Raw genomic sequence first — 16,105 nt, 5'->3', positions numbered from 1 at the left:
AAGGGGAAGAAAAGATTAAAGTTATTTGAACTGGCTTTTCAAACTGCTAGATATTAGAAAATAATTTGTTGGTATTTTTTCATCATCTCAGTCCTACCTGATCTTTACAAGACATCCATCCGTTTCAGACAGTTGTTTTGCAGAATAGCTCCTAATTTTCTTTTACTTTCTCAGAGGATTGTTCTGGTTTCTTAATTTTTGTTACCTGCTTTGAACTGCAAGGTGTAAGCAGGATACTAGATTTAGAAATCCAAAGGAGATGTACGAAATGGGAGGCAAGAGATTGATAAGCACAGCTCAGGAAAGGGACCTTGGGGTGATGATGTCCGAGGATCTCAAGGTGGCAAAACAATGTGACAAGGTGGTAGCCACAGGCAGAAGGATGCTAGGCTGCATAGAAAGGGGTATAAGCAGAAGCAGAAAGATGGTGTTGATGACCTTGTACAAGTCGTTAGTGAGGTCCCACTTGGAGTATTGTGTTCAGTTTTGGAAGCCTTATCTCGCTAAGGATGTAAAAAGGCAAAGTGGTTCAGAGAAAAGAGACAAAAACAATATGGGCTACATGCCACAAGATGTATGAGAAGAGACTTGATGACCTGAAGATATATATCCTACAGGAAAGGAGGAATAGGGATGATACGATAGAGATGTTTAAATATTTGAAGGGTATTAATATATAAACAAACCTTTTCCAGAAACAAGAACTAGAGGCTATGAATTGAGGTTGAGGGGGGGGGGGGGGAGGATCTGACTTAGGAATAACACCAGAAAGTACTTTTCCCCACAGAGAGGGTGGTAGAAACCAGGAATGCCCTTCACGAGAGGTAGTGGAGACAAAAACAGTAAAGAAATTCAAAACCACATAGGATAAACACACAGGAATCTTATATGGCAAGAGAATGAAATCAAAACAAACTGTGCTTAGATGGCAACTCTGTTAATTGGTTAAGAAGGCCAATGCTGAGCAGACTATTACAATCTGTGCCCCAATCATGGCTAGATAGATCTGGAAGGGAAACAGTGGGGCTTTGATGGCAACTCCAGTAGTTCGGGAATAAGGGCAGTGCAGGGAAGTCTTCTACAGTCTGTGCCCCAAAAAATAGCAAAGACACAAGAGTAAGTATGCTTATGTAATATTGAATAATACCATGTGCTATGAGTTTATCTTGTTGGGTAGACTGGATGAACCACACAGATTATCTGCTGTCATCTACTATGACATCTACTATGTCGGTGGGGAACTCTGGGCCTATGTGGCAGGTAGGTTGTGTTCTACTGCTTAAGCTTTTGGAGCAGTTGGAGCAGGAAGGCCCTGAAGGATTCTGCCATTGGAAGATGTTGCATAAGAGATATAGGCAGGAGAGTTAGTTCATCATGGTGGCCCTGGTCCACTGTTTCCCAGGACTGCTGAAGGGGGGGGGGGGGGGGGTTAGGAGACAGACAGCTGTTTCTCCCTACCCAAAGTGGCTGAAATTCTCTTGAGGGAGAAGGGGGGCATAGCTGCCAATTAGTGGTGGCTCCAGCCATCCAAACTGATGCATCACACAACCCCACATTTTAGCAAAAATTCACAATCAACCAACAAACATACCACACTGAAACACAACTTAAAATACTAGGGATCATTCTCAACACACATCTAACACTGGGTAATCAAATATCTGCAGTAACATCAAAATGCTTCAGAACACTATGGAAACTGAGAAGAATAAGAAACTGTTTCCATAGACAATCTTTCTGGATACTGGTCCAATCAAGAATACTATCACAACTAGACTACTGCAATGCAGCATATGTAGGGTGCAAAGAAAACACACTAAAATCGCTACAAACAGTTCAAAACAGGGCAGCAAGACTAATTTTCAATAAATCAAAATAAGAAAGAGCAACCCCACTGCTTGAAATACTACATTGGCTACCAGTCAAGGCAAGAATATTTTTCAAAGCGAGCACCCTAATCTTCAAGATACTATTTGGAATGGCATCCGAATATATGCTTAACATAATTGAACTATCCTCAAGAAATGCTAGCCCAGTAAACAGAAACTACCTACTCCTACATCTACCCAACTGCAAAAACAGCATCTACAAAACTATCTACACAGCATGATTTAGTTATCAGGGTTCCAAATAGTGGAACTAGATACCAAAAACCATAAGAAGCATCGCAAATCTCCAATTCATAAAAGAAATAAAAACCTACCTCTTCAAAATATTCTACAGCTAATCACAAAGATATTGTCGCCTTCCTTTCAAATCTACCCTTCAAAAACATCACCGAAACTACAACTAAACACAAGAGCTACCACTGCCTTCTCCTCTTCAAATCTATCTCTTTAAAAACTCTATGAATAACCACACAAACTATAGATGCCCTCTCCACATTGCACAATACTATTTTAACGCCACCAAAATGTAAATTGTAAGCCACTTTGAACCAAAATTTGTTTTTGGATAATAGTGGGATACAAGAATGCATAAATAAATAAACAAATAAAATAAATATCGAGAGTAAAAAAAATGTTTTGTAGCTTATTTTATTGTAAAAATAGCATCTCATGTAACTCATTATCTTGTTAATAAGTCTCTTGCTGAAGGGGTTATACCAATCTCTTTGAAAAGAGCCTCTGTTAGGTGTTTATTAAAGAACCCTTCTCTTGATGCGGGTTTGGTTAATAGCTATAAACTGTGAGGAACCCCTGAGGGTCAGGGAAGAAGGGATCCGGGAGAGGAGCAAGATGGGTAGGTTTCATACCCGGGATTCCAACCATAAATTCCAGGATCCTAGGGGCTAGGAAGCCACGCCCCCACGGAGGCATAAGTTTCCCAACAGCTGGAGAAGGGAGGAGGACTACAGTTCCCAAGAACCCCTGCAAAGCCCTGGGGGCAAGCAAAGGGAGCAGCAAAGGAACTACAAGTCCCAGGATACCGAGGGAGAGGAGGGGGATTGGTTGAGGAGGAATAATCAGGAGGGAGAGGACCAGCTGGGGACCATAAAGGGAGGTGGAGAAAGATGTTGGAGAGGAGATCCAAGCCCAAGATGACTGAGGAAGTGAGCCCATGGAGATTACTGCTCTAGCTCAGGTACAAGGGAAGAAGTTGAAAGGCTTCATAACAAACCTTCTTCAAGGCTGGGGAAAGCTTGGAGGAAAAGTTAAGCATCTGTTCCACTCAAGGGGGAGAGAGGTGCCATGCTGTAAAGCAGTGAATGATTTCAGCTGTGACCAGAAGTCAGACCCGGCTGGAGAAACAGGTAGTGACTTGAACTGTGTCCAAGAACCTGGCCATGATGAGGAAGTAGTGAGTGATTTATTTATTTGTTACATTTGTACCTCACATTATCCCACCCATTTGCAGGCTCAATGTGGCTTACATAATACCGTAAGATGATAGCTACCTACTGTGAAGAAAAAAATGCAGAGTGAGGTTAATTTTCAATGAAATAGGTATGTACAGACACATTATGGAATCATAGAGAGGGAAGTTATGTCCAGAAATCATGCCATGCTGGGGAAGAAGAGAGTGATTTAAACTGTGTCCAGAAGTCATGCCATGCTAGGAAGCAGTGAGTAATTTAAACTGTGTCCAGAAGTGGTGCCATGCTGGGGAAACAGTGAGTGACGAACTGTGTTCAGAACACTGCCATGCTGGTAAAACAGTGAGTGATTTAAAACTGTGTCCAGGAATCAGGCCATGCTGGGGAAGCAGTGAATGATTTAAACTGTATCCAGAAACTGTGGCCGGCAGGGGGAAGGAACAAGGGGTGATATGTGCTTTAACCAAGGACTGTGTCTGGAAGAGGAAATGTTTTGGCCTTGCTGATGGAATAAAGCGGTTTTAAGCATATTTTTGGAGTCTGCTTCTGGGAGTGCTGTGTCCACGGAAGGGTCCTTCCAGGGTCAGCCGAGTTCATACCTGCAGGAAGGCCTGCTGACAAGACCTATTTCTAACTTAAGCTTTTTGGCCAAGGTTATAGAAAAGAGAGTCCATGACCAATTAGTTGATTTTTTTTTTTTTTTGAATGATAACCAAGTTTTGGATAAGGATGAATTTGGTTTTCATACTAAACATGCTACTGAGGTCTTGCTGATCTCTCTGTTAGATTCTGTACGTGCTAGCTTTGATAAAGGTTCCAGTTTTGTTCATGTATTGTTAAATATATCAGCTGCATTTGATATGAAAAGTCATGAAATTTTATTGCAGCATTTAAAAGCAGTTGGTCTCGGAGGGATAGTTTTTAAATGGTTTGAGTCTTTCTTAAATAACAGACAACTTAGGGTCGGCAGTGAGAAGCACTTTCTGCAACCCTTTTATGACACCTTTATGTATGCAGTTAAATAATATTGGAGTTCATTACAGGATCTTTGCTGACTATATCCAATATATTTTAAAACTGCAGCAGCCTTATTTGAAAATTATAGATTTTTTAAAGTTGTCGCTCCTCATGATAAATTGTTGGTTATTAAGTAATCGATTGAAATTGAATATAAAATAAGACACAGGTAATGCTTTTGGGCAATTATTCAATTTCCTTATTTCCCAAATTCTTGTACAAGTGAGGATGTAGAAATACTCTTTGTTCAGAAAGTAAAAACTTTAGTAGTTTTTCTGGATCATTCACTCACAATTCAGGAACAGGTGCAAAAGGTTATTAAAAACAATCTTTGCAAAACAGAGTAGTCAGACATTTGTAAAGTTTTTTTAACCCCAGATAATTTCCGAATGTAAGTATTGTTATTCCTCACTTTGACTACTGTAATAGTTTATTGATGGGAGTTCCCAAAAGATTATTAAGATCTCATCAGCACACACTGAATGCTGTCGCTTGAGCAATTAAAGGAATATCTAAATTTGAGCACATCACTGAGGAGCGTAGCTATGGGTGGGCCTGGGTGGGCCCAGGCCCACCCAATCTTGGCTCAGGCCTGCCCAAACGATGACGACTGGAACGGCGACTTTTACCCGAAGTCGCAACGACGAACGGGCAGGCAGCGCTGCGGTAGTAAAAGCAACAAGTCGACTGGTTCAACTCTCCGTCCTTCACTTCCCTCCCTCTGCGTCCCGCCCGAAAGGAAATGACGTCAGAGGAAGGCAGGACGCAGAGGGAGGGAAGTGAAGGACAGAGAGTCGAACCAGTCGACTTGTTGCTTTTACTACCGCAGCGCTGCCTGCCCGTTCGTCGCTGCGACTTCGGGAGTAGAATGGAACGGAAGTTGGCTGGGAGATGCTGTGAAGGGGGGGGGATACGCTGGATAGAAGGGGGAAGGGGATGGACAGAAACAGGATGGGCAGGGGAGAGAGGAGAATTGCTGAACAGGGATGGATGGAGGGGAAAGGGGAGAGAGGAAATTTGCTGGAGATGGATGGAGGAGAGGGCAGGGGAGAATGGAGAGTTGCTGGACGGAGCGGAGGGCAGGGGAAAGAGGAGAATTGCTGGACATGGATGGATGGAAGGCAAAGGGGAGAGAGGAAATTTGCTGGAGATGGATGGCTGGAGGAGAGGGCAGGGGAGAATGGAGAGTTGCTGGACATGGAGCGGAGGGCAGGGGAAAGAAGAAAATTGCTGGACATGAATGGATGGAGCGGAAAGGGGAGAGAGGAAATTTGCTGGAGATGGATGGATGGAGGAGAGGGCAGGGGAGAATGGAGAAGAGGGCAGGGGAGAATGGAGAGTTGCTGGACATAGATGGATGGAGGGGAGGTCAGGGGAGACAGGAGAATTGCTGAACATGGATGGATGAATGGAGGGGCAGGGGACAGAGGACATTTGCTGGATAGGGGCGAATGGAGAGTTGCTGGACGAATGGATGGAGGGAGGGGAGAGAAGTCAGGAAGGAGGTGCACATGGATAGAGGGGATGGAAGAGAGGAGAAATGCTGGACATGGATGGAGTGGAGGGCAGGGAAGAGAGGAGAAATGTTGGACAAGGATGGAGGTAAGGAAAGACAAAGGAAGGAGATGCACATGGATGGAGGGGAAGGGAGAGAGGAGAAATGCTGGACATGGATGGAGGGGAGGGAAGACAGTGGAAGTAGATGCACATGGATGGAGGGCAGTGAGGAGAAATGCTGGATATGGATGGAGGGAAAACTGCTGAGTTTAAGGGCTGGTTTGGAACACGTTGAGGGCAGATACTGAAACTCGAGGAAGGATAGGGGCAGGGCTACAGATGGTAGACAGGACGCATAAGGACACAGGAGGATGGTGGACATGGTGAGTGAAAAAATATCAAATGGAAAGAAGACACTGCGTAAAACAGAAGACACTGGGACCAAAGCGAATAGATCAGACAACAAAGGTAGAAAAAAGTATTTTATTCAGAATTTATTAATTTGAATATGTCATCTTTTGGAAATGTGCATCTGTGATATTTTGCATGTAAGTTTAAATTTTTCTGGTATTGCTGCATGCTGAGTCTGACTTCTTGAGTTAACTTTCCAGTTCAGTATTTTGCCTTCATATTTTTTGATTTCTAGTTCCTTGTGTCATGTCTGTTGTGTCATGTGTTTTTCAAGTGTGATCATGGTGCAGTATTCTGCTAGCATGTAGTATTCGCAGCCCTTTTTGTTTTGCTTTTTTTCACGAGGTAGTGTATTGGTGTTTTAGATCCTAGTGTAATTACAGTTCTGCCTTTTCAAGCATAAGGTTGTAGCTCATCCTGTCCTTGGAATTAGTGCTGTTATGGTTTTAAAGATATGAGTGTGTTTTTGCACAAGTTTGTGTATAGCATTTTGCAGTGGAGATTGTGGGATAATGTAATTATATTTTAAAATATCAATTTTTCCATTAAGTATGTATGTGGTTATACTGATGCAGGGCAGCTGTTGGGCAGACTACTTAGAAATCCATCATCAAGTGAATTCTTATGCATTATTTTGTAAGATCCCAAGAGACACTACTCATACTTATATAGACAGTGCGTGCCCACTTCAATCGTTTCAAGATAGAGAGTTTAAATCTATGTTAAAGACCCTACTAATTCAGGAAGCCCATAGCATCAACCTGCTGTAATCTGATGCCAGTGTGTTCTGGACTGATGTAATTGCCTGAACTGTTAATCCTATACAATATATATATTGTATGGATAATGGTCAGGCTGTCTTATGCAATGAAGGTAATATGGATTGAAATTGTATTGTTTTATTTTTTATGCTATTTTATAAATGTAATATTGTAATCTGCCTAGAACTGGTAGATAGTGCGGAATATAGAGAAGGAAGTGATGTCACCAAGTGGAATGGTCGCTTGAAGAACAAGCTCCCGCTCCCTTTTGTTTAAATCGAGTTAATATCCCAACAAATAAGACCGCCTGAGGTGCAATCGAGGGCATAGTGACCAGACTATCAGGAAAGTATTTTTCCTACTTTTAGTGATGAATCGGCAAGCGGATCTGTACCAATATGGTTTCCCAGGCGCGACCACGAACCGCGTGGTGAGCCCGATGCCAGAGGCCCCTCGACTGACTCAGCAATCAGGAGTATCATCCCCAAGAGACCTGTTCGTGTCTAATGCTGAACCTGAACACCTAGAAGCAGCACCTTTTCCTGAACTTAAGGAGTGGTTACAGGAAATCAGAGTGGACCTCAAGGCAGTCCGTTCTGACCTGGTGACGGACCTGCGAGGTGAGATCCGGGAACTGGGAACACGAATGGAGGAACTAGAAAGCCGGGTGGATGACCAGTCAGAAGAGACGGGCTCGACAGATCGGTGGCTTATTGAAACGCAGGCAGGATTTCAGCAGCTTACTGATAAGATCGAGGACCTCGAGAATCAGAGCCGCCAGCGCAACTTATGCTTCAGAGGGTTGCCTGAGGTGCCGGCATATCAAGATTGTGAGGCAGTGTCACAGCAAATTGTTAGCTCGCTTCTTGCTGAGGCGGGAACGACTACTGACCCTGCAGCGATTCTTCTGGAGCAATCCCATAGAGCCCTAGGCCCCGCAAGAGGGAATCTTTCTAAAGACATAATCGCCTGTTTCCATGATTTTAAACTTAAGGAGCAGGTAGTACAAGCAGCTCGCAAGACTCATAATTTTAAATGGGACTCTTATCATGTTGAGATCTACCAAGATCTGGCTTCGGCCACCTTGAAGCGAAGAGCTGAGCTAAAGACAGTTAATTTAAAGCTCCGTGAAATGGGTATCAGATACCGGTGGCGACATCTGTTTGCCCTGGTTTTCTACAGAGATGGCCGTCTGCATCAGGTTAAATCTATAGAAGAGGCTCGGGTGGCTCTACCAGAGGGAAATCCAAAGGAGTCTTCAGCAACCCCGAGCAACTCCAGAGGGGCCTCCTTGCCTGCACGTCCGCAGTGGCAGCGAGTGGAAAAGGGACACAAACGACTGCAGCGTCAACAATCGGATGGACAGCTTACATGACCAGGTCAACTGTGATTTATACTCAGGTCAAGCTTATAAATTTGCTTGATATTGTTCTGTCTGAGTGGGACTTGCTATGAATTACGTGACATGTCTGTTGAATCGTTGGGAGTGACATGACAATCTGTTATTGTAGGAGCACAAGGGAGAAGGAAGAGTGACTCACTTTCTCTATTTGATACCTCTCTATTACTATATAGGGGAGGATCCTAATGTTGTAGGTACGGATGGGGGGGAGGGAGGGGAATGGGGAAAAAGAATGATAAGAGCTACATGAATGTGATGGGGGGGGGGGGGGAAGATTTGGAAGGAGGGGACTGGGCATGCTAGAGGTAATGGGGTTCATGTTAACTTTGCTTACCTAGCCCTGAATACAGATGTCTGACATTACTTTAGTGCTCCTAAATGTTAGGGGACTCAATATCCCTATAAAGCGCCAGCTGCTGTTTTTGGAGCTGCTGCGCCTGAAGGCAGATATCGCCTTAATTCAAGAAACACATTTAAAACCAGGTCATGAACCACTTTGCAGACATCGCAAATATCCCTATCAATACTCTGCCTCCAGTAGAGATGGTACTAAAACTAGAGGGGTTCTCATTGTCCTTAGTGAACCCCGCCCTTGGTGTATGGAAAAAGTCATTAGAGATAAAGATGGTCGGTTCTTGCTGTTAATTATTTCTTTGGGTACCCAAAAATATACTCTGCTGAATGTTTATGGACCTAATGCTGATCATAGGGACTTTTCCCACCAGCTAGACCAGATATTATTAAAGCACAAAGTGGGCCTCTTGCTGATTGGGGGCAACTTTAATTTAACTCTCAATCCTTATTTGGATAACTCCACCAAAAAGGTACTCTATGCACAATGAGATCGCGAGCTATTTCGCGCATTTCTGGCACGGTGGCAGCTGTCAGATTTTTGGCGACAAACCAATCCTGCCACTCGGGAATACACCTACTTTTCACAAGTACATCAATCGTTTTCACGTAGCGACCTCTGGTTGGGGGATGTGGAGCTTGTTCACGAGGTTCTGGAACATCAGATTGCTTGCCACACGTGGTCTGACCATAGTCCCGTAGTACTACAACTGAGTCTTCCGGTTATGCGGAGAGCCAGGCCTGAATGGCATTTAGATGACTCTATCTTATCAGAAATGTCATATGTTTTTCAACTAGAAAACCACATTAAGTAGTACATTCAATTTAATGATAATGGGGAGGTCCCGATGGGTGTGTTATGGGATGGGTTGAAAGCGGTCTTACGTGGCCACCTTATAGCCTTGAAGGCCCATATACAGAGGAAGCGTTGGAAAACAGAGGAAGCAAAAATGTCATTGCAAAGGCCCCCACAGCACTCATCGTAACTGATAGAACAAATACATAAACTGCATCATGAGTTACATGAGTTGCAACTGGCTGATATTGCTGAACAACTCCAGCGAGTTCGTCAGGGCCAATTCGAGTTTGGCAATAAATCTAGTAAACTCTTAGCCCATAAGCTTAAAAAACAGGCATCACGGAATCATGTCTCTAGCCTTAAAAATAAGGAGGGCGTAGTAACATCAGAGCAGCTACAAATACTCAATGGAGTCTATCTTGACGTTCTTAGATCAAGTCACGATGCCTGTATTATCTGCAGGTGCTCAACATCAATTATCTCACCCTATTGAACTAGATGAGATTCTTCAGGCGATCCATACTCTATCTCCAGGCAAAGCACCGAGACCAGATGGTTTCACTAATAAATTCTATAAAACGTTTGGTAAACTCTTGAGCCCGCTGCTATTGCATCTATTTACTTATTTTAGTGAGGGCCAACTGACTCTGAAAACTTGGAATCTGGCGACTATCTCAGTAATACTGAAGCCAGGCAAAGACTCCCTAAGCTGCGGACCTTATCGTCCCATTTCACTACTAGGGGTTGATTATAATATCTTTACTAAGATATTAGCCACCCGTCTGCAATGTTATCTCCCATCTTTGATCCATTAAGATCACGCAAGCTTTATCAGTGGTCGACAAACTTTTGATAATGTACGACGGGTACTCCACTTCATATATTATGCTAGGTCAGCAATCTGATGTTCCAGAACCTTGTGAACAAGCTCCACATCCCCCAACCAGAGGTCGATACGTGAAAACGATTGATGTACTTGTGAAAAGTAGGTGTATTCCCGAGTTTGCTTTCCCTAGACGCAGAAAAAACATTCGACAGCGTACACAGGCCATTTATGTTTACAGTTCTATATAAAGTGGGTATTGGTGATCATTTTCTCTCCTGGCTCCACCTCTTGTATACGGCCCCCTGTGCTTCAGTTAAGGTCAACGGCCAGAGCTCTGCCTCATTTGCTCTGAGCAGGGGCATTAGGCAGGGATGCGCGTAGTCTTCTCTGCTTTTTGCGCTGGTGGTAGAACCCCTGGCTTACTGTATCCGAGAACATCCGGAAGTCATTGGGTTAAGTGTAGGGGGTTTAGAAACCCGAATCCTGCTGTTCACAGATGATATCTTATTAACTTTGACTAATCCGGATACATCTTTTCCCGCACTGACATCTATCTTGCAGCATTATGAGCAGGTATCTGGTTTTAGAATTAATATGGAGAAGTTGGAAGCTTTGAATATTAACTTACCTGATGATCAGGTGGAATGGCTGAAGATCAACTTCTCATTTCATTGGGCGACAAAATCTATTCATTATTTAGGGATTAACCTGACACACGATTTAACTGATCTATATGACGAGAATTTTCCGGGGAAATTACGTGAGATATTCTCCGAGTTGGACCGGTGGGAGGGATTGACAATCTCTCGGATGGGCCGTATCAATGCGGTCAAGATGATAGTACTCCCCAAACTGCTTTATCTGTTTATGGCTCTCCCTACCTCTATGCCTGATCAGTTTTTTCAAGGCCTACAGCGAAAGATCTTTTCATATATCTGGAAAAAGAGATCACCCAGAGTGCGAGCGGAAGTGATGTTCCAGAGATGTGAACATGGGGGAATGGGTGTTCCTTCTTTTGTAGACTATTATCAAGCTGCCCACCTTCGAATTTTGACAGAGTGGCTCCATGGGTCGGGAAAGATTTGGTAGTCCCTCAAGCAATCACTGCTTGCCCCCTATCCACTGAGGGCTAACCCCCTGGCTACCGGATCAACTCTTGCGAAAGGCTGACCGTGAAGCCCCGCCACTCCTCCGTTGGCCCTTGCTGATTTGGACTACAATTCGAAAAAAAGAATTTCCGGGACAAATATATTTTTTGCACATGTACATTTGATTCGCTCCGCAATTCGTCCCGGGGAATATAGATCCGTTTTTGCTCTTGGGAGAAGCCGGGTCTATGTAAATTTGGCCAAATATGGGAGGAAGGAGAATTTATATCAGAAGTACGGGCTCCCGGCTCTTCATGCATTTCAATATCAGCAAGTGCAGGATTTTATCACTAGATGGGCCAAGGGGGAGCTAAGTCTAACTGAGACATCTTACCATGAGCAATGGTAAGTGGCGGGGGACAGGGGATGTATTTCCAGAATATATAGAGCCCTTTTAGCCAATCATAAACCTATTACACACTACCTGTCAAAATGGGAAACTGCATTGGGTGAATCCTTTGAATACTCTCAATGGGAACGTATATTTAAATCTTTGTTTAAGGTATCGATATCTAGTAATTTGATGGAAAATGGACATAAGATTCTATATAGCTGGTACTATACACCCAAGAAACTATCCAAAATTTTCCCCACAAGTTCAGCCTTGTGTTGGCGTCAATGTGGCCTAGAGGGTGACATGTTTCATATTTGGTGGGGCTGTTCACGTGCCCAAGAGTTTTGGACTGCAGTATTGAACTTTGTATTAAATCTAACTAAGATCCAATATCCTTTGAAGTTGGAACATTGCCTTCTACATGCTAGACCGCGAGGAGTGAAATCCCCCACTCATCAGTTGGTTGCTCATGTGTTTGTTGCCAGCAAATTGACGCTTGCTGCTGCTTGGAAACAGCCAACTCTATCAGGCCTGCGACAGGTCTTGCACAAGATGGACTATATCAACTTAATGTCTAAACTAACAGCCTTACGTACTGGAAACTTACTACCATATCATCACATCTGGGACCCTTATGTGCAATGGTCTTCTGGTCCCGGCCCTTCTGTGTTGTTAACGTAGCTGAGATACTAGAGGGTAGTGGTTAAGTTTGGGGAGAGAAGAGGGTGGGAGGGTGGGATAGGGATAAAAGAACAACTGTAACATCATTTAGCAATTTAGTATCTGTAATGGAGAAATTGTCCAATTGGTTACTTTGTTGTATTATCTCATAAAAGTTCAAAAATAAAAGTATATAAAAAAGATAGTGCGGAATATACATTTTGAAATAAATAAATACAATACAACCAATTCAATCAATCTGAAAAACAAGACTGAGCCAGGGAAAGGCGTGATATCACCAGCATAGTAATCCCTGAGCATATGCTAGGGAACCTTAAAAAGTTCCTTGAGCATAAAGATATCAACTGTCTGATTAGGACTCCCATCCGAAGGATACCACTATACTATGCAGACATTACTCTGCAAGTCCATGGAGAATGAATACAATATGCAGCAAGGCTTTGGAATATGATACCTATAAAAATTGAAACAGATATTGTATTTATCTTTTTCAGAAACGTAGTCTTATCTCTTTGATAATTAGCTAGGTATCAGGATATTGGGCTATATAACTGACAATATGTATATCCCTCTTTTGTTGAGAGCGCCTTAGAACTGTAAACCACTGAAAATCCCAAGAGGAACACCTGCGGTATATAAGACACAAATAGAGAACAGAATACAACGACAACTGATGCTTTAATGAAATGATTCTTCAACATATTTCTACCAATAAGATGTGTCAATCTGAATGGCCTAGCTCTAGACTGAACCCCCTTGCAAATCCCAAGATTCAGCTGGGTAATTCCAGGAGATTCAGCTGGGTAATTCCAGGAGATTCAGCTGGGTAATTCCAGGAGCTTAAGCAAGAGGCCTAGGCTACTGTCACCGGATTCACAGCTAATAAAACACTGGCGCTCTATCTTCTGCCCCACATCATCCAGTGTCTTTGATTCTATTTATATTGTTCTCATCTGGGAGCCATCACACACAGTCTCTCCCTTTCCCCTTCCCATTCAGATGTCAGTAGGAAATCATCATGCATTTTTCTCCTTACTAAGCCCCATCCAGCTTTCATCCAGAAACCATCATGCACAGCCTTTCCCCTTACTGCATCCCAACTGGTTCATGTTTCCATTACACACAACTTCTCTCTTAATCCTCCACTCTCAGCTCCCATAAGAGAATCATCAAGCAGTCTCTCACATTGTTTTCCCACCAGTCATCAGGAACCCATCATGAATGGCCTTTCTCCTGTTAATTTCCATATCATCGGGGAGGGAGGGATGAAGAAAAGACCTTGACAATGTAGTGTCTAAATTTTCTCACTAGACACCTTACTCATTGTCCACAGACTATAGTGGCCTTTAGCAGCCACAGGAACAGGATTCAGCTCAGCTCTGCAATTACTGCTGCTCTTTGGACACAACTGCTGCTAAAGGTCTAGGAGTGCCATTTCACCAGCCTCTAGGAGTTATCAATGGAAGCAGAACATATGTTTCCAAAAACAACAGAGCAACAGCCATTGTCATTTCTTCTATACCAGCAGTTAATGGAGACAGATCACTACTGGGTTATTCTGATAAACCTGTCTCCTTTTCTGTAGCAGTGAATAACAGTGAAAAAGACTACTAGGTTATTCTGCAGATCCCACTACCTCTTCCATACCAGCAAGTAATGGGCTTAGATTTTAGATTTATGGTGATACTTGACTTTCCAAACCTGAACTTGTCTCTCTGAGCCTTTTAGCTGGAGTTGTTACTCTTTCTACACCCACTGACCTACTTACAATCCATGAACACTGAATTTAACTGGCAGTAACTATCCAGCATATAACTCTCCTCAGCTCTGCAGCAGGTAGGGAACGGAACATAGGGCAGGGTAAAAGTGAAGCAGAAAATTAATCAGCTGTGATCTGGTCATCTCTGTAAAATCCAGAAGCTGGAAACAGAGCCAAGGCAAAGAAAGGCAGGAGAGAGCAGCAGTGGAAACTCAGAGTCAGTAGGTGAGGCAATCCCGATGATTCTTGCTAAGAGAGGAAGAAGAGCAGGGGCGTACACACCTCTTCCTCCTCTATTCGAGCAGGCTCAATCAGCAGATTATTCACTTGATCAAACGACACCCCCTGTTAGGACATGAAACCAGCAGAGAGAAAAGGGGAGGCAGAGGGGAAGGGGGAAAGGAGGAGAAAGGGGGAGGGAGAGAGAGAGGCATGCGGATTAGTGGAGCCAAAAACCAACACAAAAACACCAGCACCCACCTCTGCAGCTTGCCCGCTCACCAGGGACCCTCTGCTGTGTCTCCCTTCTGCTCAGCGCTGGAATCAGAGGGAAGGCGGCTCTGGCCCCTCACTCTGACAACTGAAGAGTCGTACACCAGAGGCAAGGAGATTCTCTTTAAACGAACACCAACAAACCAGCTTACAAAAGCAGAAGGAATTCTTCTTCACTGCTCAGCTGTGATACACACACCGTACTGTAATAATAATTCCTATTACATAGGCCAGTTTTTGAAATCCTGCACCCTCAGTGCTCAGATAAAACTCAGGCACACTGTTAACATCATGTCCAATTGCCAAAACCCATCTGGTTATTTGCTAGGTCCTTGGCAAATATGCAATGTCAGCTCATCTCACCTGAAAAGTTACTGACATACTAGGCAACATTTGCAAGGCTTGGACATATCACAAAGCAGCCAAGCATCAACCAAACACAGATTTAAGCTGGCTGCAGATTACTGAAGCAGATACCACCTACAGTTACTAGGACCTGGTACTTACTACAGCTTCTATCAAATTCTGAGTCTGTACCAATCACGTAGTAACTTAGGAGATGATGGAATAAGAAGTCCACAAAATTTCTCTCCACAATGCCCAGGATATATATTAGCTACAAGCCAAACAGCTTGACCGCTTGTAAGACATGACTCCTGATCCAAGGCAATTTTGTCATCTTCCTTCTTTGTCACACTCTTGGGTACATGACCACGCAAAATCCCCTGTTTAATTCATACCCAGCACCCCTCCCTCCAATGATGTTTTATAATAACATAAAAAGCAAGTATAATAGCCTGGTTGTTGTCTGAATATCCAAACTTCCCTAGATCCTCATGGCCTTTCCAGATGGTTCCCCATCATCAACATGTTGCACCTACCAGTAGACAGAGGAGTGTATAGCCTGCCAACTGCATCAACAACATTTAAGCTAGGCTTTCCAGGTATTATTGAATTTGTAGCCTACTACATAAACAAAGCTGTACAGTTGCCTTTTTGCAGTCCCAATACTAACTGCTGAATTGTTTGAGTCGTGCAGTTTAAATACGTATTTCTAGATCATGCTTCCACTATCTCTCCTCTGTCTTGCAAATAAGGTTCCTCTGTGCCCTCCTGAACTCCATCACTGATGAAACCTCTACCATCTTCTCCAGAAGGGAATTGCAAGCATCCACCAGCATTTCTGTGTAAAACTATTTCCTTGGATTGCTTCTGAGTCTACCAGTTTACAGTCTCTTTGAAAAGGTTTTTCTGTGCATTATCTTTAAGGTATTGGAAAGTCTTTTTCATACATTTCCCATCTTCTCTTCT

General features: G+C 43.4%; 1 protein-coding gene across 1 annotated transcript in view; it reads right to left on the bottom strand.

The window, feature by feature from the left end:
- SCRIB (scribble planar cell polarity protein) overlaps nucleotides 1–16,105 on the bottom strand; it is a 630,584-nt gene that overhangs the window by 220,686 nt on the left and 393,793 nt on the right. The window contains 1 exon segment of the mRNA XM_030220397.1: nucleotides 14,585–14,647. Coding sequence (XP_030076257.1) covers nucleotides 14,585–14,647 — 63 coding nt within the window.

The sequence above is a fragment of the Microcaecilia unicolor genome, chromosome 1 (assembly GCF_901765095.1).
Source record: "Microcaecilia unicolor chromosome 1, aMicUni1.1, whole genome shotgun sequence".
Lineage (NCBI taxonomy): Eukaryota > Metazoa > Chordata > Amphibia > Gymnophiona > Siphonopidae > Microcaecilia > Microcaecilia unicolor.
This window is presented reverse-complemented; position numbering and strand designations above follow the sequence as displayed.